Source organism: Pygocentrus nattereri, chromosome 10 (assembly GCF_015220715.1).
Source record: "Pygocentrus nattereri isolate fPygNat1 chromosome 10, fPygNat1.pri, whole genome shotgun sequence".
Classification (NCBI taxonomy): domain Eukaryota; kingdom Metazoa; phylum Chordata; class Actinopteri; order Characiformes; family Serrasalmidae; genus Pygocentrus; species Pygocentrus nattereri.
The window spans coordinates 28,027,664-28,050,148 of record NC_051220.1 but is presented as its reverse complement, the minus strand read 5'-3'; the positions used below and the strand labels follow the sequence as shown (position 1 = coordinate 28,050,148).

At 39.4% G+C, this 22,485-nt stretch overlaps 1 protein-coding gene across 7 annotated transcripts in view; it reads right to left on the bottom strand.

Annotated features, from left to right (window-relative positions):
- Positions 1-56: 56 nt before the first annotated feature.
- The window catches only part of mapkbp1 (mitogen-activated protein kinase binding protein 1), a 57,123-nt gene continuing 34,694 nt past the window's right edge, over positions 57-22,485 (bottom strand). For 4 of the 7 annotated variants that reach the window (XM_037541815.1, XM_017699829.2, XM_037541816.1 and 1 more), the window contains 18 exons: positions 20,379-20,504; positions 19,343-19,413; positions 17,656-17,777; positions 15,178-15,253; positions 12,378-12,489; positions 11,839-11,902; positions 11,224-11,346; positions 10,879-11,027; positions 10,734-10,789; positions 10,424-10,657; positions 9,530-9,675; positions 8,585-8,724; positions 7,135-7,320; positions 6,951-7,032; positions 6,530-6,825; positions 4,675-5,685; positions 4,331-4,416; positions 57-3,143 (listed from right to left, as the gene is read on the bottom strand). In XM_037541815.1, coding sequence (XP_037397712.1) covers positions 2,907-3,143; positions 4,331-4,416; positions 4,675-5,685; positions 6,530-6,825; positions 6,951-7,032; positions 7,135-7,320; positions 8,585-8,724; positions 9,530-9,675; positions 10,424-10,657; positions 10,734-10,789; positions 10,879-11,027; positions 11,224-11,346; positions 11,839-11,902; positions 12,378-12,489; positions 15,178-15,253; positions 17,656-17,777; positions 19,343-19,413; positions 20,379-20,504 — 3,317 coding nt within the window. In that variant the 3' untranslated portion in view covers positions 57-2,906. The remainder of the gene's footprint in view (positions 3,144-4,330; positions 4,417-4,674; positions 5,686-6,529; positions 6,826-6,950; positions 7,033-7,134; positions 7,321-8,584; positions 8,725-9,529; positions 9,676-10,423; positions 10,658-10,733; positions 10,790-10,878; positions 11,028-11,223; positions 11,347-11,838; positions 11,903-12,377; positions 12,490-15,177; positions 15,254-17,655; positions 17,778-19,342; positions 19,414-20,378; positions 20,505-22,485) is intronic. The other 3 variants (XM_037541820.1, XM_037541821.1, XM_037541819.1) reach the window with 3 other exon arrangements.

The following is a 22,485-nucleotide window of genomic DNA, read 5'->3' as shown; positions in this document are numbered from 1 at the left end:
GTTGGTTGGCATGTTGATGAAGTACTATCATGTGCAATAAATAACCAGAGTTGCTGTATAATAAATACAGCTTTATTCACATGAGATTTTTTTTTGTCAGAGAACACTTAGAATAAAAACATAATTTAGGAGTGGTGCAAAACAAACAAGCCATAAGTTTGGCAAACAAGCTAATGAGAAACAGTCTTATAACCCTCTGGCCCACTTTTAGTGTTAGCCTACATGATTCATTGCCCATACAGGAGATGAGAAGAGAGCCAGTAGCCACAGAGGTAGCACTAATGGCCAAGCATCAAATGATTGTTCATGAGGCAAGTCAAATGTACAACCATGCATTCTAGTTCAGCAAACAGGTCAGCCCTAAAATCCATCGCTCTTCATGCATACAGAGTATATTCATGCTAGCAGTAAACTAACTCTCCTACCACTGGCTTTAAATACAATCCTACATCTTCAGTTCATTCTCAGGTGATTAATATGCTTACTTGATTGACTTAAGTTTGAACGAAAGATTTGCTCATTTATTTGCTATTATTGGGCTCATGCATATCAATATGTTCATGTTAAAATTGTTTACAATTGCACTTTTTGTACTGTAAGTGACAAACGAAGAATGTTGGAGATCAAAATTATGACACCTGAATAGTCAATTTACTCATCACTGTATGACTGAGATTAAGCAGATGTTTGCCAATACAGCTTAAACTGAAGACTCCTCTCAACCAGCAGAGGATATTATTGAGGCTGGACTGGATTGGGACTGTTTGGGTTTGATCAGAGGTCTCAAACCTACATCCTGGAGAACTGTCTTCTTGAAGAACTACGCCGTTTTGACACACCTGCTCCAGTGAATCAACTTCCTCCCAGGTCCCTGATCGGCTGGATCAGATGTATGAGTTAATTAAGAGGTGGAGCAGCTTACTGGATACAGGGTGGAACTCTGCAGGAAGGTAGCTCTCCAGAACCAAGGTTGGAGACTGCTGCTTCAGATTAGTGCTTTCTTTTGGGCATAGAGAAAATTGTGTTGAAGTAGTTTTGTAGTGCTTTGATAGCTGTACTGAGCACAAGCACCATATTCTGTAACAGTATGAGAAAGTCAAAACAGTATACAGTACACATAGGTCCAATAGAAATACAGTATTTCTACAGTATCAAAATCCTATCACCTTAATTACTATTATTCTAGAATGAAAGTGCACATTATTAGCTTTATCATTAAGAAAAAGGAGGAAGTTTGTGCCAGCGGCTAGAAAAACATCTCAGCCTAGACGTAGTGTCTCATAAACTAGTCTCAGGGATTTAGGTACACTTAAAGGGGAATTCCACCAATTTACAAATATTCCAACTTCTACAAGTTCTGCATAATTCAACTGATGAGATGTAAACAAAGTTATTCAGAGTGTTTTGATTTGAAATGGTGTACTATAGGAAAATGTGCCTAACGTAATTTGAAGTTTCTCTAGAATAAAGTATTTCACTTCAAATTACTCTGAATGACTTTATATCCTAACAATTTAATTATGCAGAAATTGTGGAATTGCCCAGTGTGAAGTGTGAAATTATATTTCATTAAAATGCCATACAGTGTAGGCTTAATCGAAACCTGAGAAACAGGGCCAGATATAGTGGTAATTTTGTATTTTGGTGATTAGAGGGTCATTTTAATGTTTTGCAGCAGGGTGTGAGGTCCCTATCTGTATCACCAGAATTTTCTGTCTCTATTCTATTTCTATGGCAGTTGAGTCTAAATTTACTGTCTGGAATGCATAACAGTGAGGAAGACAGCATCCAAACAGCATTCAAAAAATGAAACGTCTTGAGATTTAACCTTAAACAACAAATTGCTGGTTAGAAATTAAGGCACCCACATTCTTCAAACATTTGCCATGTCGATTTTAAGTACAAAAGAAGTCTCAAGCGTGTACAAAACTGTCCTTCAAAATCATGCATGACATTTGGATGCATTCATGTTAGAAACTCCTCATTATATTGTTTCCTCTCTAAAGCAGATGTCTTTCTCGTGACACTCCACTGGCACCATATTGACACTAGGGGTATCCAGGATCAGTACATACACTCACTGTACAATACTATTTGGGGATCAGTAACCCCAGCTATTGACCCATCACATGAGAATAAATACAGTCACACATCTGCAACAAACACAACATACATTATAAAACATCCTCAAGATATAAATGAGGAACAAAATCTGGCTTTTAAGACAAGTAAAGAAGACTGATTCCTTCTGAGAGGGAGCATTCTATAAAGTTCTGAAAAACAACTGTCACTTGCTTAGAGATCTACTCAGCAAAAAAAAAAAAAAAAGTCCATCTTCAAGGTGGTGGCCAAAGTCTGGTGAGTCAGGAGAGTCCATTTGTCATTTAGAAGCTGTAACAAGCAAGCAAATCTCACCTCCCTCAAGACATGAGTCTTTTTACAGTCCGTCATCACTCCTATCCACAAACATCCAGATGTACTGTTAAGTAAAAGGGCACAATATTTGGCAATGAGGTGGAGGAGTGGAGAGTGCACGCAAAAGCCTGCTAAAAAGGGAGGTAGGGCGGTGAGGTTAAAGTCTGTAGTGCATTCTGGCCATGCTGAATTCTCTGCAGTCCTGATGGACAGAGCCTGGCCATCATCAGTATGTAAGTAAAGATACGACACACTAATCACAAATTCTCCTTGTGCCCACCACTGAACACTAACTAGTCCAAAGGAAAGAAGAAGTTTTCCACTCTTTAAAAAAAGCAAACAACAATCCATACAGTCCTGATTTCTGGAACTTCTTTTTAATCTGTTAATTTAAAAAACTCCTGTTAAAAGAAACCTGTGCAGAGTCATGGCCTGGGATCTGGCCTCAGCCTCAGTGCTCTGATCCAAAGAAAAGGAACTAAAAGAGTCTGTCAGATTTTACTGTCCATCCTCTTTTCCACGGCCCTGAGGAGGAGCTGAGAATACTGCTCCAGTAGAGCCAGCGTCCGATCATCTCCCACGCCTGCTACCCTGCTGCCCAGCATGCACAAGGAGCTGCTGTTGGAGCAGGGCAGCGAGTTCAGCTCAGTCCGTACTGCATCGAATGCCTCTGTCAACACTCGAGCCATTTCCTGCTGCTCCTGAGTGGAGTCTGTAGAACTGCTCAGCTGCACACACACATACAGTAAGTGAGATAAGGGAGAACAACATGGCAATATTATATATAAAAATCAGAAATTATGTTACAATAAGCTTTTCTGTGCATATCATCAATACTTCCTCCTGTGTGATCACAAGTTTGTATCCCAACAATACTGGCACAAGCAAAAACGACCCTGTATATGCTGTGTTGTGCAGCATGCAAAACTATGAATAAAAAAATGTAATCATGATTTGATATTTTTAAAATACGCATTGTAGCTGTTCTAAGGCAGCAATACTTTGTCTTTGACAAGATATGACCGCTCTCTGCTAACTGTTAGTGTTTGACTTTTATCTTTTATCCAAAAAATATCTTTAAAATGCTAGCAAAATAAAAAGTACTGTACTTGTCTCTCTTCTCCATTTCTGCTGTTTTATACCAAAAACATCTGTGCTGACACAGGATTATAGGATATGTAACGCAGCGAGGAATAAATCTACACTGCACTGACTGCTGGGGATACCCTGAGTTGTGATAAGGAGAAAATGCAACCAACATCTACGATAAGGGTTTTCACAAATACTGAAAATGTTTTAAATATACAGAGTGATTCAAAAAGATTCTTACAATTTCAAAGCACCATATTTTTACAACGGTGAGGCGCCTAGGAACCAATCATATACCAATTGAAAGAGGAGGTCATAGAGTTTCTGACTGTCAGTATGGCAGTGATCCTCTAACAGCTCAGAGCATTCCTCACTGGTACCAAGACTTCCAAGAAAAAGGTCACCAGCATCACCAGGTCTCATACCTTGTGACTTAAATATTCTGTTTATGTGCCACCACTCCCAACAACACTGGATGATCTCCGAAATCGCATTGAAAGAGCCGTGAGGACAGTGATACCCGACATGCTCAAACGAGTATGGGATGAATTTGACTATCGTGTTGATTTTGTCAGTACAGCTGGAGGAGGTCATATTGAGCACTTGGAAAATTATATAATAACCTTTATGCTCACTTAAACCATTTAAACCCTGTATAAGTTCTGCTTATTTCCTGACAAGAAAAATAAAATTGTCCTTAAATGCTGTTCTGAGTGGAAATCGCATAAATTAAGAGTCAACTCTTGACATTTGTCCAGTACTGTATGTTTGTAAGCTTTAGATATGATAACAATAAGGACATCAGTTTACAGCAGTGATAACATACCATCCTGTAGAGGTGAGAGGCCCTTTTGAAACTACTCTGAAGTTCACTAGCCACCAGTCGGCATGAGTCCACACTGAGAGAGGTGTCTGATGGAGAGAAAGAGAGAAGAAAAACAGACTAAACTGCATCGTCAATGATGACCAATAAAAGCTTCAGGCATAGGCTTCATCTGAGTCTCTGAAACTAGCCCCGTGTGTTTAGTACACAAATACATTATCTCATTTTGAACCAGATAAAATGCAGTGAGTGGACTGAGCAGAGTGAAAAGTCAGAGTGCAGAGGATTGAGAGGCAGGCAGAGTACAGTGTTAATGGAAGAGCAGTGAGAGAGGAAGCGTGCCTCACCCTTCAGCTGGTAATGGTTAATGGATGGACAGGGTGAAGTGGAGAACATGGAGGAAGTGATGGAAGAGACGGAGGGAGAGAGGGGCCAGAGCCCACTGGTAAAGAAGTGCTTGGGCAGACCCAGACGCAGCGGCACAGATGAGAGAACGAGGGAGGAGTGGTATCCCAGCAAACCTGAATCGTGAGCTCCGCTGGTGGGCTGCAGACGCACCAGGCTACCCTGACCCTGAAGGGGACGCTCAGCCTTTGTCTCCTCCAGCACTGGCTCTGGAGGTGCTCTCTGGATCTGCTCTGGCAGTTGCTCCTCAGGCTGCTTGAGACCAAACTGACAATGCTCTGGGGGCCTGGCCTCAAAGGACTTCACGCACATGACTGGCTGCATGTTGTCAGAGAGAGGCTGGACTGGGGCTGGTCCTGGTCCAGGCAGCGGACACACACTCACTGGAGTCCTGCTGCAGAGCTCCTCTTTCTGGTCAAGCTTGGATGTCTTGCCATTGGGGGAAAAGGAGTTAATGGAGGGCTTATCTGGAAGAGGTTTGGAGATGTCCAGGTTTAGCTGTGGACGGGCACTGCCCGTCACTTTGGCCTGGAGGCCTTTGGGTGAGGAGCCACCACTTAGAGTGGGCATAACAGCAGCATGGGGGGTAGAAGTGCCAGATGAGTAAGGTGGCAGGATTATAGGAGAGGAGGGCTTGCTCTGAGAGACACTTCGTGAGCTGGTAATATCTGAGCCACGGCGGAAGTCTGAGGAGGGAAAAGTCTCTCCGAACTCGCCTACATTCAGGCTGTCCCCCATGGATACGGAGCGGGACATCTTGGCCATGGAGCTGGTGGTGGGGCTCATGTAGGAGCGGGGCTTGGACCTAGTAGGTGTGGGACAGTCCCTGGGCTGGGGAGACAAGGGGCTGGAGAGAGGCACGCTGGGAAGAGTGCGGCGTGACCCAGAGGGCAGACCACGCTCGTAATGCTGGGGCTGCGGAGCCTCCTTAGGGGGACGTGTGGACGTATCGGCTGAAAGAGGGAGGGAGAGAGAGAGAGAGAGAGAGAGAGAGAGAGAGAGAGAGAGAGACAGAGGATAACACATAAAAGAAGTCACTGATAGTAATTACAGAAACTATCTGATGTAAATCTCTGAAGTCACAATTAATTCAGATGCTAAATGCTATTCTCCACAGAGCTGTGGCTCAGAAGGAACCCACTTTGACATGTCTGATATACACAGGGGAATAAAACACAATAAAACAATACATTATGTTTAAATACATGGTCAAAAATGTATATATACTTCAATGAATTTTATTATAATCAATTAGTACAGGTGGGCAAACTAAAATATCAGTATTAAAATTTTACGTCACTTGCTTAAAGAACACTGATTAACTGCATGTTTCTTTACAAAGAGCGCATGGTTAGTGCTATTTAATTGGATTTCAGTATGTGAAATGTTGAAAACAAAACAAATTGTAATTGTGGCACTACTGGGTCTTTTTGTCTATTCTAACATATCAGTCCTAACAAAAAAATTAAATGCACCATGTGTATCTTGAAAATGCTGTGATGTTATATTTTTGCCATATCACCCATCCCTATCAGTTATAATTAATTCTAAAATTCCACAGCTGATGCAGTCAAATAAAAATATTCAGATAAATTCAACATGTACTTTTATACCACCACCTACCATATAGAATGCAAAAGAGAAACAAATTTATTGCCTGTTTCTATCTTTGCAGACAACAAATATCGTCCAATTTCATAAAATAAAAAAATGTATCGCCATAAGAATGTGTCCATTTCATAAAGCCATATACATGTTTTATACAATTCCACTTCTGTGTATGGCTGGATATCTCACCGTCTGAGGAGATGTTATGTATAGACTGGGCTTTCCTCATGCCAGCTGAGTTAGCCTGAGAACCAGCAGCAGCTTTTGCGACAGGGCTAGTTACTTTGCGGGAGTCTGCTGAAGAGACACGCTTCTGTGGGGTTACGCGCAGACCTGGGGTCCTCTCAGAGCTGCGGGGCTCTTGCTGTACACTCTGCACCCTGTCCTCCATCAGGGGGCGCACCTCAGACACCAGGGGACGCACCACTCCACTAGCAGCCTTACTCTCACTGCTTTTATTCGAAGGGAATGGAAAGGGTTGCCGACTGAGAAATGAGGAAATGATTTTATTTGTTTATCTTCAAAATAAAAATGATCATCTTTGAGCCATTTATTGAATATTGTTCCATTTTTTTGATACATTGAAATGTACTTTTATAATGTATCTTACCAGCCAGAGGAGCTCTGAGAGAGGAACTTAGATGAGATACTGACACTGTCAGTGAAGTTTGGAGTTACTTGAGTTGGGCTCGCTGGTTTAAAAAAAAAGAAGAAAAAAAAAAGAGCATGCCCAGTTGTAAAAAGTCCACAGTGAAACATTTACACATACACAGATCCATACCTAAATCACCTACCTGAGGTGTTGAGGTCTGTCAGGTTTCCAAAGTGTGTCTTGAGGAAGGCCTCCTGGTCTGGGGTCTGAGGTACAGAGGTCTTGGTCTCACTTTTCCTCAAACTATCGTCCTCTTCCTCATCTAGGTCTTCAATGTCCAACTCAGACGAGTTCCCATCTACGCTCAATGGCTCAGTGGGCTCTGAGTCTGATAAGCAAACACAAAGAATTACGTTCACTCATATTACTGAACACTTCAGTTAAAGGGGAATTCCACCAATGTTTTAAAAAATGTCATAATTTTTCAGAATCATAAATCAACGCTTGAGATGAAAAAGTAATTCAAAGTAGTCTGATATGAATTGGTTCATAGTAGAGAAATTTACCAACTCAGATTTTTTTTACAGTGGTGATGACAGGAACCGGAAACACAATATAGCAATTTTATTTACTATCCAAAATGACAAGAGAGCCTACATGTTTCTTCTATGTCTTTTTATGCGTAATGTTGGTTATGGTAAAATAGTGATAAATTGAAAAAAGTTGAAAATCATTTTTTTTTTTTGCCTTACAATGTCCTGCTTGTACCTCTCCGCCATGAATTGATTTGAAACAGTACATTTTTAGGCCAAAAGCTATGCCTGTCGTCTTATCAATGTCTCAGACAACAGGCGCCATGAAACTATTTAATGTAACAGGAAGCTTTTAGAGACCTTAAACTCTTCAGATGTCAGGATCCTATCGCCAACTCTTTGAACACTTCTAACTCACACACCAAATCATTCTGAATTATTATGTTTACAACATAACCATTTAACTGGTGGAATTCCCCATTATGCTGAACATGTGTTTGATGTGGTTGGCCTCTGTTTGTGCCTTTTAGTACAGACCATACGGCGGGCATGATGCGGATGGAGAACATTTTATAAGACACGTATCAAAGACTGGACAAATATACTTTGACAAAAAGATCATGTTGCCTTGATTTATTAAAACGCTCGTGCAATGTGTGAAACTGGTTTGTGGGAGTCAACCAGAGCACTTAGGAAGCATAATAGTGAGAGTGCCAATAAACATTAATCTGATATACTTAATTGTAGATTTAATGGAATAAAACTTTCAAAATCATTGTGTTTTTATCATGTTTCCTAACCAGCTAACCAACTCTTCATAAACTTGCTATTTTGAAGTGAAAGGTGCAAGGTGAAATATGTAGCATTTGTCTGTTTACCTATTTTTTGACATCCTTCTGAAGTTTGCTGGGATATACTCTTATCCTCTGGTTAATTTTTAAACACAACATATATGGAAAACCAAAATAAAACAGCAGTCTCTTTAAACTTTCAAAGTGTACATGTAGCATGTAAACATAAAACTAACCCAGCTAATATGGCAGAGCAATCCTAAAATGCAGTGTGATGTGTCGATAGCAGTATTATAAATGCATGTGTTTAGATTTGTGGGTGTCTCACCCTCTCCAGGATGCTCAGGGCTGGACAGGCGGCTGTTGGAGTAATCCATTGAACAGGCACTGTCAGGACTCTGTTTTTCTGGGCAGGAGTTTCCTTTAGGCAGCCTCACTCCATAAGCTAACTCTTTCACCTGGTACTCACTACACAGAGAAAATGGGAGGAATCATCTAGTCAGAGTGCAGCTAGTAGGACATATTTGTTTCAATGTTAGCTAAACAATAGATAAACAAAGTACATATTTTTTAGATATGATTACTGGAGACTTACATACATAAGCACACCATAAAAAACGGCCATCAAAAGGTGAAGCCACCTTTTACTCAAAACAACAAAATTATTGTTGTTACTCTATTACTGAAACAGGAAGTTTCATGCTGATGCAGCATACACTATTGTTTGGTATTCAAAGGTTTAAAATAACTGTTCAATAGAATAAAAATAATAAAAAAATAGAATAGAATAAAAAAAATAATGTTGCAGGTGCATGTATGAAATTATTCAATTATGATGCTGCTACAAATAATTAAGACATTTTGAAATTCCAGAAAAAAAAATATTTCAAATTAGAAAGCTGTATAACATTGACAGAGAAGTTATAGAAATGATACTCATAATACCTTATACCTGTATATAGATATACTCTTTAACTTTTAGTTTTTTCCACAAATACTGCATAAAAAATCTTATAAATACCTTCAAGTGTCTAGCTTGTAGTACTTTCATCTACACTGTATATGTGATTCAGTAATACACAGCAATTATTAATATGGCAAGTGATTCTAAACTTTTGAATACCACTGTATGAGTAACAACAGAAGGCATATTGGTTCTTTTGAATCTTTTTAAGAAAGTAAAAAAATTATTCAGTCTGAGAAAAACTGTATCCAAGACAGAACTATGCTTCTACATGTGAATACAGTGGATGAAAAAGTATGTGTGACTGACCTGCCTGCGAGACTGACCCTGTCCTCGTAGCCCTCAGGATATAGCACCACAGGCTCCGAGTCGGGGCTTTGAGGGAGCAGCTGGATGTAATCTGGCCGTGAGTGTCCTCTCAAGACAGAGGAGTCCTGCTCCTCTGGCTCTGCCACCTGTAGACACACAAAAATACATAGCATTAAAAAAGAGAGCGATTTAAAAGAGATGATCTTTAAAAGCAAACTTTTTTTAATTGAAAAATGTATTTAAAAGAATATTTTTTAATTATTTAATTATTTACATTTACATTACATTTACATTTAGCAGGTGCTTTTATCCAAAGCGACTTACAAATAATGTGGTACATAGAACAAACATAGTCAGGCCTTAAAGGAGGCCAAGGGGTAATAGCGGGGTAGAGAAGGGAAGGAGGGCAAGAAGGAGATAAGGTTGGTAGTGGCTAGATTTGCAAGAGGCGATTAGAGCAAGTGCTCCCTGAAGAGCTCTGTCTTCAGGAGTTTCTTAAAAATAGCGAGGGACGCCCCTGCACTGACAGCGGAAGGTAGTCTGTGCTTCAGAGCTTTTTACAAAACAGAAATTAGAGGAACAATAAGCTTGAAAAAAGTTTTTCAGAGAGAGAAGAGATAACAGAAAAATTAATGTTGATTAACACAGAAGAAAAAGGTTTTACTATGTGTCTGCAGGTACCTAATTAGGAGTTTGTATATGATTAAAACCTGGTCAAATGTAAGGGATTGTTATCATCAATGTTTTAGAGAAACATGTGTAATGGCCATACAATATTCCTGAAGTTGTTTTAATTGCTGGCAAATTGAAACATACATACCTACGTACATGCATACATAAATAAATACCACAATTTGCTCTCATGTTTTAGGCCTGTAGTATATGTCAATTTACCCATGCTGCGATGGTCTGCACACTGTTGGTGCTGCCTAGCTCCAGGTCTGAGGGCAGTGGAGACTCTCTGGTGAGGGCGGAGCTCTTGTTTGGTGAGGAGGGCCCAGCAAAGGACTCCAGCTGCCTCAGGTCCAGCATGGACTTCACCACAAGGTCCACACTGCCTATCCGCCTGGACCAGCGGCGCCTTGGTCTCGGGCCTGAGCCCTCACATGTTGAACTGCTCTCAGAACGCTGAGAAAGAGTGCGGCAATATTAAGATATCTTTTTTGCTCAGGAGACACGCTGTTTAGTGTGAGAACACTCTTACCTTGCGAGGTTCTCTGATGTAGGAATTGACAGAGTTGTGTTTCTCCTCTGATGATCCTTGCAAACAAGAAAAATTCATATAAGAAATGTTTTTTTACAATGAAATTCTGGAAGAATTTGAATGCTAGGGAGGGTAAATAACTTACCATTCTCCTCCCCTGTGCTGCTGCCTGAAGACAAGTGAGGAAAGTTGTCTTCATCTTCCTCTTCTATACCCTCTTCCTCCTCTGCCTCTTTATCACTGTCAGAGGACATGGTAGCTATGGGGGGAGCACTGTGCACATCTCTCCTAGTGCTGAGCCAAACAGCAGTACTATCAGTCCATGTCAGTAAGTACCCAACATTTAGATCCACTTAGTTAAATATGATCTAGTGAGATGTTACAGGAGTATCAGGTATGGGTACATATTTTTTAGCACATCTATTGTGTGTGATAGTCTGTAGTCTAAAAAGTGTACATGTATGTAAATATACATGTGTCTGTGTTCTACCTGACGGTGTTATGTTTGTTAGGTGGGCTCTTCTGGACAGGTTTGCACTTCTGTTTTGGATCAGACAGTCGCTGTCTCATACTGATGGTCAGCTCGGGATTCAGTCTCCACACAAAAATGCAGCTGAACAGAAATGTACATGAAGTAAGATTAAAATTCACCTATTTTTGCAAACCAACTCATTATACAGCACAGCTTTTGATACTGATGTCTATGTAATGTCAGCTATAGTCTATAGTATATAACACACAAAGGCCTGTCACAATCATGAAATGTTCATTGATGATTCATTTTGTTAAACTTTTTTTTGTACATTTAATACAACAATTAAAGTACAAACCAAATGTGGTCAAGGTGGTTGATCAAGTATCTTTGTCTCCTAGCTGTCGACACTTTAGATTCCAACTATATCAAAAGTCAGAGCTTTTGGTCCAATAAACGCATTTCATGCTTGCTTTTATTTACATTTATATCAACATAAAGCATAAAATTATATATAGAATCACAACTGTGGAAATTAATTGCAGCAGGCTTATTTAACTGCAATAAGGTAATAATGTTATAATTGTGACAGCAGGCTTACAGAAACATACATAACCAATTTTGAGATCCTACCTGTCTCCTGACACTGAGATCAGGTGCTTGCAGTCATTGGTAAACTTCATTCCAGTTACAATCTCTATAAAAAGAAAACATAGGCAGCATTTCTTGTTAAGACAGCACGATATACAGTGATAAAGAAAACTGAGAGAGGAGTCTACTTCTAACAACAAAGATGGTGGTTCTCATTTATCAAATATACCAATATGCTGATATCTGATGTTTTCCCTGTACACATCCTGATATATAAGCATTTCTAAAACGTAGATATTGGGTGTCCGTGATTTAGCATTGTGAAAAAAACATTTATTTTCAGAAGGTTACAAATTAAGTAAAATAAACAAAACGTATATTTTAGTGCACTAGTACATTAAACACGTCATCAAATATGGGTTTAAGATATCAGTCATATCTAATAATCTGTCTGATACAAATATTTATCTTTAAGCAAATATCTGACAACACTGATATAATTGTGATATCATCATGCAACCAGAGTTCTAATTACATCTTAATGCAGGACATTTTTAGCCACACCAGATGAGAAGTCTTACCAGAGTGCCCAAACATGGTGGCCACACACTCGCCAGTGTAGAAGTCAAAGATACTGATGTTTTTGTCAGAGCAGCTGGTAGCCACGTAGAGACCAGAGGGGTCTGTCTGGACCTGAGAGACACATCAGTTTACAGAGTGGATCATTTCTTTTTGGTGAAGAAATACTCAACATGTAGCACCCCAAATGCAGTCAAATCAGTCAAACATGGCTACTGTGCCAAGTTTGCTTTTTTAGTTTTGTTTCTGACACACTATATCATAGTGAAATCTATAAAAATGGACAAAGTTTAGGCTACATGATGGCTTCAACTACTGTTTTATCAAGTCTATTTGAGATTACTTATCACCTAATTACTTAAGGCATGCAGTTAAGGGATGCATATTGGTAGTTTAAGCTTATATTGCTTGTTAGCTACATTGCAGCCTCAACTACATCTGAGGTAACAAGATCGTCCAAGTTTCATTACACTTTAACATATGTTTTGATTAAATACACTCTATATTGCCAAAAGTATTCAGTCACCCAGCCCAATCATTGAATTCAGGTGTTCCAATCACTTTCATGGTCACAGGTGTATAAAACCAAGCACCTAGGCATGGTAGGCCACGCAAAATGACAGAGCACGGTCAGTGGATGCTGAGGCGCATAGTGTGCAGAGGTCACCAACTTTCTGCAGAGTTAATTGCTACAGACCTCCAAACTTCATGTGGCCTTCAGATTAGCTCAAGAACAGTGCGTAGAGAGCTTCATGTAATACGTTTCCATGGCCAAGCAGCTGCATCCAAGCCTTACATCACCAAGCGCAATGCAAAGCGTCGAATGCAGTGATGTAAAGACCACATTATTTTACTAGATAGACTAGAAAACCTTGTAGGGGTAACAGGAATAGCTCTTTCCTGGTTCAGGTCCTACCTCACTGATCGCTATCAGTTTGTTAATGTAAACGGTGAATCATCTTTCCTTGCAAAAGTGAAGTATGGTGTTCCACAAGGCTCTGTTTTAGGACCTATATTCACAATATATGTGCTACCACTGGGCACCATTAATAAATAAACTGATGATAAGATTGCAAGATTGAGAACTAGAAACAAACTGTATAACTTAACACTTAAACTTAACAATTTCTCAGTTGCATCAAGCTCATCTGTAAAAAATCTTGGTGTTGTGACATACCCTATTCTGTTCTTCAACGCACATATAATTAATATTATTAGAACAGCCTTAATGCATCTCCGCAATATTGCTAAATTAAGAAATACATAAGAAATACAAGCTTCAGCTAGTCCAGAATGCTGCAGCCAGAGTCCTTACAAGAACCAGAAAGTTTGACCATATCATTAAATTTTGTATTGATTATAAAATTCTATTATTGACTTATAAAGCTCTAAATGGACTTGCCTCTCAGTATCCGAGCGAACTTATCTACTACTATGAACCATCATGCCTACTTACATCACAAGGTGCTGGCTTACTACTAGTACCTAGAATTAATAAAGTTACATTAGAGAGGGACAGCCTTCTGATACAAAGCCCCCAAGCTTTGGAATAATTTTCCTGTTAATGTTCAGGACTCAGACACAGCCTCAGTTTTTAAGTCTAGGCTAAAACTCACTTGTATCGTCAAACTTTTGGTAATTAATCTTCCCTGTCAGATCTAGACCTGTCGGAATCTCTGCTGCTCTGTTAACACTGTAATCTGTGATATACTAAGTTGAACAGCTGCCCATCCTGTGAGTCTGATGCTGTTGCCTCTTCTGCCTTGATCGGGTGCCCACTGCTCACCAGCCTTTTGGAATGGCTTGAGCAAAGCCACCATTAAGCTTCTTGCTGTACAACGCTGTGCAATCCTCACCCTCAGATGCTGCTGCTGCCGCTACATAATCGTAAACTAATCAAATTAACCACTGCCCCACCTGTTTTTCCTGCTTTGTACTATAATACTATAATACTTTATACTAACAATGTTTGCTATCCAGTGTCGACCAGAGGAGGATGGGTTCCCCTTCTGAGTCTTGGTTCATCTCAACGTTTCTTCCTCTTTTAGGGAGTTTTTCCTTGCCACTGTCACCACTGGCTTGCTCATGGGGGTTTGGACCAGGATTTTCTTTTCTTTTTCTTTCTGTAATACTGATTGTTCTACAAAGCTGCTTTGTGACAACATCTGTTGTAAAAAGCACCATATAAATAAACTTTGCTTGCTTGCTTGCTTGTAAAGCATTGCCACTGGACTCTAGAGCAGTAGAGTGCTTCTCCGTCTGGCAATCCAATGGACGCCCCTTAGTTCCAGTGGAAGGAAGTCTTAATGCTTCAGCAGACCAAGAGATTTTGGACAATTTCATGCTCCCAACTTTGTGGGAAAGGTTTGGGGATGGCCCCTTCCTGTTCCAACATGACTATGCACCAGTGCACAAAGCAAGGTCCATAGACATGGAAGAGCGAACACCTTTGGGATGAACTAGAGTGGAGACTGCAAGCTTTCCAACGTCAGTGTCTGACCTGACAAATGCACTTTGTCAGAATGGTCGAAAATTCCCATACACACGCTCCTAACCCCTGAGGTAAGCTTTCCCAGAAGAGAAGCTGTTATAGCTGCAAATGGTGGGTCGACAACATATTAAACCCTATGGATTAAGAATGGGATGTCACTTGAGTTCATATGCGTGTGAAGGCAGACGAGCGAATACATTTAGCATGTGATGCCGTGTTGCTTTTGTAGCAATGATAACTGATATAATATCTGTGGCCTGTATAAATTGTTGGAATTGTTATATTCATGTTCTCTTTTAGAAGCTGCTTACCTTAATAACGGTTCCGTCCTCCCCCTGAGAGCCCTTATAGATCTTCTTCTGCTTGCCATTGCTGATGGTAAAGATCCTGTAAGAGAAAAGGAGGCAGAGCATGGATCAGATAATAACAGATGTAATTATGCACACTATTTGATAACAGAAACCTGCTTAATTGCCTGATTTGCACCGGTCTAGTCTGTTCAGTTACTTTATCCTTTGATCAGTAGGGGGCATACTAACATTAGTGTACTAACTTCTCGCACGAGACCAGACAAGCAGCGTGCCAGCACAGGGAGGAGCAGGCTAAGTGTTGGATCACTGAAGTGCTCAAGGCTCCACATGTCTTACATAAGGAACAAAGCAGAGCTTGTGCCCATTTATACCAAGCCTGCACCCCTATTCAAGTGCTCTGCTAAAATTGCCTACTTAGACTTCCCAGTCTATTGACTGTGGATCTGCGTCATATCTCAAAAACATCCATTGCTGCTGCGTTAAAAGGAAAGCTGCAAAAAAGTCAGAGGAACAGATCATGGTCAGATGGACAGATCAGTCTATATCTATGGCACTGTTCGCATATTCTTCTCCTTGGTGCAGCCTGATGGCTTGCTTTAGAGGAACAAAAGCATTTCGGTTCAGAGTCATGTGCTTTGTTTGTTCCTTCCTAATGTTCTGCTTCCCAATATAGCCTCTGCCCAGAACTAAGATGAAACTATTTGAATTGACTTTAGTGAAGCGGAATGTTCTTGTTAAATCTAATACTACAGATTCGAACACGTTCCGTCTTTTTGCTCTAAATTAGGAAGTACAGTGTAATGAAACGCTGTTCCCTTGAGGACAGCAGTGTCCTTCCAGACAATTACTCAGACAAGACTGACTGGCATCAGACTCAAGATTATGTGTGCGTGTCGTGGTGTGCGTGAGCACATGGATCTCAGCATGCTTGTTTCCAACAGATTAACCTGACGAGCTTCTAATCCCGTTCTGCAGCAATAACACCTGAGCAATAATCCATCAGTTTTTTCACCGCAGGTGCAGATCACTGTCAGGCAAGAACAAGTATAAGCACACACATGTACACGTGTGCTCACACATGCACCCTACAATTGATACACAGATGCTTTCCATACAAAGACAAAGACTGTGACAAAAATGGATCCCTACTCCCTATGAGCTTTGCACTATATAGGGGGAAACTATTTATTTTACTAAATAGTGGCAGAACTGCATGAATCAACAAATTAATTTGGACACTTTCTCATAATTAGCCTGTGTCACCATTCACCAGTCACAGAAACAAACCAACTTGAATTCTTAGGAGGCAAAAGAGGCTTCTTCATAACTGCAGACATGGGCATAACATTTCGAAAAAGTGCAAGGGATGAAGAAAAAGGCGCCCTCAAATGGAATTCTATTATACAGGGAGATTCACTCTAAAGAGGCCCCAAGTATTCTGTAATAACTTTCTCTAGGGCGAAGCAATCTGAATGAAACAAGTGCAATGTGTTCCTCAGTATAAGTATATGGAGCTTCGAACAAGCTGGGATGCCCCTGTGTTGAAGCGATGAGGTAGGCGCCCGACAGCCGTCGCAATGTTTAACCTCTCTAATGCTTGCTGATACGTTCAGCAACATGGAGCGCCGCGTTGAAATGTGTCTGGTAGATTCCAGCAATTCCAGCATTACGTATAACGCAATCGATTACACATACGTCAAGCTGTGTAACGTATTTTTTTTTGGTTCAGATTGCTTCGTCCTAGAGAGAGTTACAACAGAATATTCAGGGCCTGTTTTGTTGATTCTGACTGAAGATAAGCTAACACATCCTCTGCACAGAACAAACTTAAACATGACATTTTGGCTTATTGTAGTGCCTAGTTTTTTATTTGTTGAGTGTAACATATTGAAAACAATTAAACCATGAATCACAAAATGTGAACTTTTTCAACTTTTATAGAGGCTACATTTTATGTTTTCTTCCCCCAGTATGTTAAATTCAAACAAATATATAAACAGTAACTGTGCATTTCATTGCGAAAAAGTTCTCAGTAGTTGTGAATTTATCTGATCAGGGATGCCCCAACTTTTACAATTGTAGCAATATTCAGGTAAGTTTGCCACCTCAATCCTGTAAAACTCCTGGACACTTGATCAGTGACTTGATTTTTTTCAGTGGATGGGTAGATACGCTGATGTCAGTTCAGCTACAGAAACTTATCTCAGGTTTCACATTGCAGAGCTGCCTGGTGCCTAAACATGCCAAGAACAGTGCACCTTTCCCAAACAACCTCGAGGATAATCCCAGCCAATCAAACCCATTCTTTGGATATAAATAATTTAATTGAATAAAACAAACAGTCTAAATGTCTTAGGAAATGCTAACATATGAAAATGCTTGGACTACCTGGACTGACAATCCAAAATCCAACACAATCCAGGAAAATCATGGATAGGTGGCATATATTCAACACTGCAACACATACATGTCTCTTACCTGATGCTGCGGTCCTGGCAGCCAATAGCAGCATAATTGCGTGTAGGGTCAATAACCATATCATAGAGGGTAGTCTTGCTCACAATATGGTGGGTGCGTGTAAACACAGTTCCTTCATCAGTCTGTAAGAGGTTATACAATGAGAAATGAAGAATGTATGAAGCAATTAATGAATGAACAATAAAATAAAGTTTATTACTGATAGAAACGAATGTGACACAATAAAATGAATCTGTAATTTCTTTCCCATTTATCTAGAAGTTTGTTATATTGTTTCTATAGGGTCCACCTCTGATTAGACCACTACAGATGGATGTTAATACCAAGTATGAACCAAGGAGTAGTCTTTTAATTTGGCTCTGTATCCACAACGCAAGAATGACATTGATAATATCCAAATAAATAAATAAATAAATCTCTCATTAATGGTTACAAAATCATTCTGGGAATTTACAATCAGAGCTCCTGCTCCATCAACTCATTCCAACTGTAAACAGTTTTACTCTATCTTATTCCAAATGCAAATAGAGTTTCCAGTGGGCTCTGAAAGATTATGCTGGATTAAGAACTGTTAGGAACACTTTGCAGCAGGTACAGAACAACTGAGCTGACCATTTAAATAATACAATATGACGAAATCACCCCTTAGAAGACCAGTGACAACAAAAGCATGACTTAATCAGATATAATTTCTCACTCGTAAGCTCATTGAAATAAGCAGAGAAATGTAATGTTTGCAAGTAGAACAGGTGATGATTTGATTTAGATCTGGTGACATTATTATTATGAAGTTATTGTGCATGTAGTGCACACAATAGTTTTGTGTAAATGCTTGACACCTACACAAATGTAAAAATGTCAGAAACGCAGACTCAAATCTGTGGACATATTGTATAGTATAAAAGTATAACAAAATGACAATAAGTAGGCTTTTAATAGTTCAAATAAAAACTTGGCTTGGATTCTCTCTTATCAGTAGCTGCAGTATGTGCCTGAGTTAAAGGCAGCAGTGCTCCTTTTGTGTTAGGCAGAACATGGCTTTGCTGTGGGTGCTGGATTCAATACATCTATCTATCACTACACATTAATACCTATACATATTCCACTGGTGCTGCTTTTATCTGTTCCAGTCTGACTGCCCCTGGCTTGATATCCCCTTTGCATCATTAATTTCAGAGTATTGCCAACAAGAACAGCTGAGGATTTTCCGAGACTTTCCCCTAGTGTCACACATTTCAATTGACTTCCTCTCTCTGCAAACACTCATCCAACAGCTATAAAATGCAGTTTTGTCCTACTAAGGCAGTTTAAAGCAGCTTTCTCTGGGCTTTCTGTAAACTAGATTTCTAAACAAGGCTAATAAAACAGAGTTTGTTTGTGCCTACTGATTCTGAAACATCTGTGCACATTTTACATGTCTCTAAACTGCAAATGCGGCACATGAAATTACATATGATATCACGAGGCTTAGGAATTTCACTGTTTTTAGAGAGCAGGCTCGAGAAATAGCACACTGATCCAAAAAGGAACCCCACCCCAGCTCTGAGTATGGTGAGGTCTAGTAGATTTACAGGACCAGAGAGGTAGGTCAAGGTCAGGATACAGATCTTTTATATGCCAAAGAAAGTGTAGAAAAATGTAAATAATCAGTTCTTGTTTCCATCAAGAAGAAGAAAGCTCTTCTTACCTTCTGTGCAGTCCGAAAATAGATACTTTTATCAGCACCACAGCTGATCATTCTGATTTTGCCATCGTTTGCTAGGGGCAGAGAGAGAACACAAAAAGAGTTACATTGATATTACATGAGTCCATTCTTTATGAGTTACATTAACTGATTAACTTTCATTATTAGTGAGACAAGCTGTGTGTGTCAGGCACTTCTTGTACAGCTGTAAATCTTTGACAACAAAGAGATTTGATAATAACATAAAAATGCACTACAAAATCTCAAACTTCCTCATAATTTGATTTGGTTCAGAATTCAAAATACACATGTGAATCGATGAACTATTTGCACAGCAGTGGACTAAAACCATAAAAACAACCAAGGGATATGTCATTTTACAGTATTATGGTCAATTTATATTTATATATTTTCTTTTCTCTTAGAATTACACAGCCTGGTTTTTTTTGTTGCTGTGCCTTTAAGACTGATAAATGTACATGAGCCCTGTTCTGATTCTGTACCCTGTATTGCGCCTGATTCAAAAAGCAGTCCACCCCTTATCCCTTCAGTGTGAATGGGTGGGACTAAACTGCTTCAAGCTCAATAGGTGTAAATGAGAAAGAGGCTATTAAATGAGTAAGCGGCTATTAACTGCCTATTTAGTACAAAAGATTCATGCATATTTATGCTACAACATTTTGGTATAGGATTGGCAACAGCATTAAAGTACAGAGGTCACTTACATGACTCACATTAAACTGCAACATGGATCAGGCAAAATATACATAATAAATTGGTTGATTATCAATAGCATGTTTGGATAAAAGAAAAAATCTGATCATTTACCAATTATAAATCACTAAAAACAATACTTAATTTTTGGATTTTTATGTTCAAAAGATTTTTAATAGATTTATCATATTATCTATATCTATATATATTATAATTTATTTAATTATTATATTCAATTCTAACACTCTACAATTAATGCAGATACATCGGCACCATTATATCAATACATTATGTTGCACTGAGGCATTATGACACCCCAACTCACCAGCGAAGCGCACTGCAGTGATAGAAGATGAGTGTTCATCCAGTGTCTGCAGCAGGCCATACTCACACTCTGCGTCCAGAATGTGGATCAGCCTGTCTCTGCTTGCTGTGGCCAGTAGCCTTAGACCTACAGAGACCACACAGGCAAAAAAAAGAGTGCAAAGACTATTACCATTAATTAACCTGTAAAAACTCATTTTCATTATCGCTCTACATGCAACATCATTGCACTGATGAAAGGATCTCTCCTAAGAGCCTGCTCTTCTTCATTAGCTTAATATCTGAAATAGCACGTTCAGTAGAGGGCCATAAACACACACAGCAGCATTCTGCAATTCAAACAACACCCTGACTCAACAACACACTGTTAGCCAAGAGTGACTTAACACTTAACAAGTTTCATAACATCTGAATAAATAAACAAAGAATGAAAGAGGTTCATAAAACATTAAAAGAGCTGGATACCAGATTATGCTGTTTTTTCCAGAATACATGACCGTTTCAGTTACCATTATGATTAAACTATTTGGTAAACAGATGTCATGAAATCACAGTATCATATGTATGATTCTTACAACAGTGATATCCTGATAGTAAACAATTTACTCCAGCAGCCTCTGAACAGCACTGTGCATTCAAATCTCAAAATGAATGCTCTCATAATGTTCTAATAGCTTTATAGCAACCACAGAAATGGCAATGTAATATTCTTCAATGAGCTCAGCAAAATCCAATTCAAGAGCTGCCCACTGGGAATGCAGCCTGTGAATGTCATTTGGACTAGAGCAATGCACTCAGAGCCTCTGCGCACCAATCATTTTCAAAGTCCCATCCAGAGTGAGCAGCTGCATAATGGCAAAAAAAAGAGGCACTTGCCTGATAGACTGATCCTGTACTTGAAATGGAAATGCAATCTGGGAGTTCGTCAGTGTGAACTAACTTGCTCAGTTTGTATGACTTGCACTGATGGTTAGAAGACTGCTATCTGACTATCTGACCTGAGTCTAATACGGCCCTGCAAAATATTGGGTGTCGAGTCAGAGTTGGGATGATATTTCAAGCTTGGCTCAGGCTTCAGTTTGTTTTATAATCAATTTTCAATATATCAATGTATATTAATATATCAATTTTGTATATAGTAGATATGTTTAATTGATCTTTCCTCTTGCTCTGGGTACTAAGCTCAGCCAAAGTATATTCAGCATTTCAGCAGTAGTTTCAGTGAGAGAAACTTTAGCAAAGAGGGGCTAACAAGTCATCAGAGGAGAGCAATAGCAATATATAATGGTAATACGTATTGTTTTTGTATTACAAATATAAAATACCAGACTGTCCTCACATGATATTATTTGACAAACAACTGAAACACTCAGGAACAAAACACTGTAAAACAGAGTCTGCACAAATCCATTTGTTGGTGCATACAAATTCAGCATTCTGTGGTTTTCCCTTCAGAGACCTTCAAACTGTCTGTATGTCAGAGGCACCCAGGACTGCTTAGCATGCATCTCATAAATATGCCTGGAAAATTTCTAGATGGCAGGATTGTGACCCTTTATGTCTCTTTTGTGGTCAGTGAATCCCAGAGAGCATTATCTTTTTTAAATCTTGCTTTAGGTACTCTTCTGTGGGGTCAGTTTTGGACTTCCATTATGGCAAAAATATCATATTGCCATAGTTATAGACATTTTCAAAACACAGGTTGCATATCACAATATTTTAAAACAGATAGAATGCACTTGTAGCGCCACATTTAAAAAACAATGATTTTTATATTTATCACAATTTATCATGGCAATGCTAAAATACTGTCGTATTGCCCACCCTTAAGTAGATACTGGGTTTGGGTTTGGCTCAGGCTTCAATTTCATGCGTCTATCTTTTATAGATTTCCATGATTTAGGTGTTAACATACAGGCTAAGAGGGAATCTGATCACAGGCTTGTCTCCTTTGTCTAGCAACAAAACATATGCTAATACCATTAAAGCCTGTAAGAAGCATATGTGTGAAAGAAAAAGAGCAAAAAATAGAGGGAGCGAGTATTAGAGAGTGTGTGTAAACTGGATGGTGACACTCTCCAATCTCAATCTCACCCTGAGCCAGAACT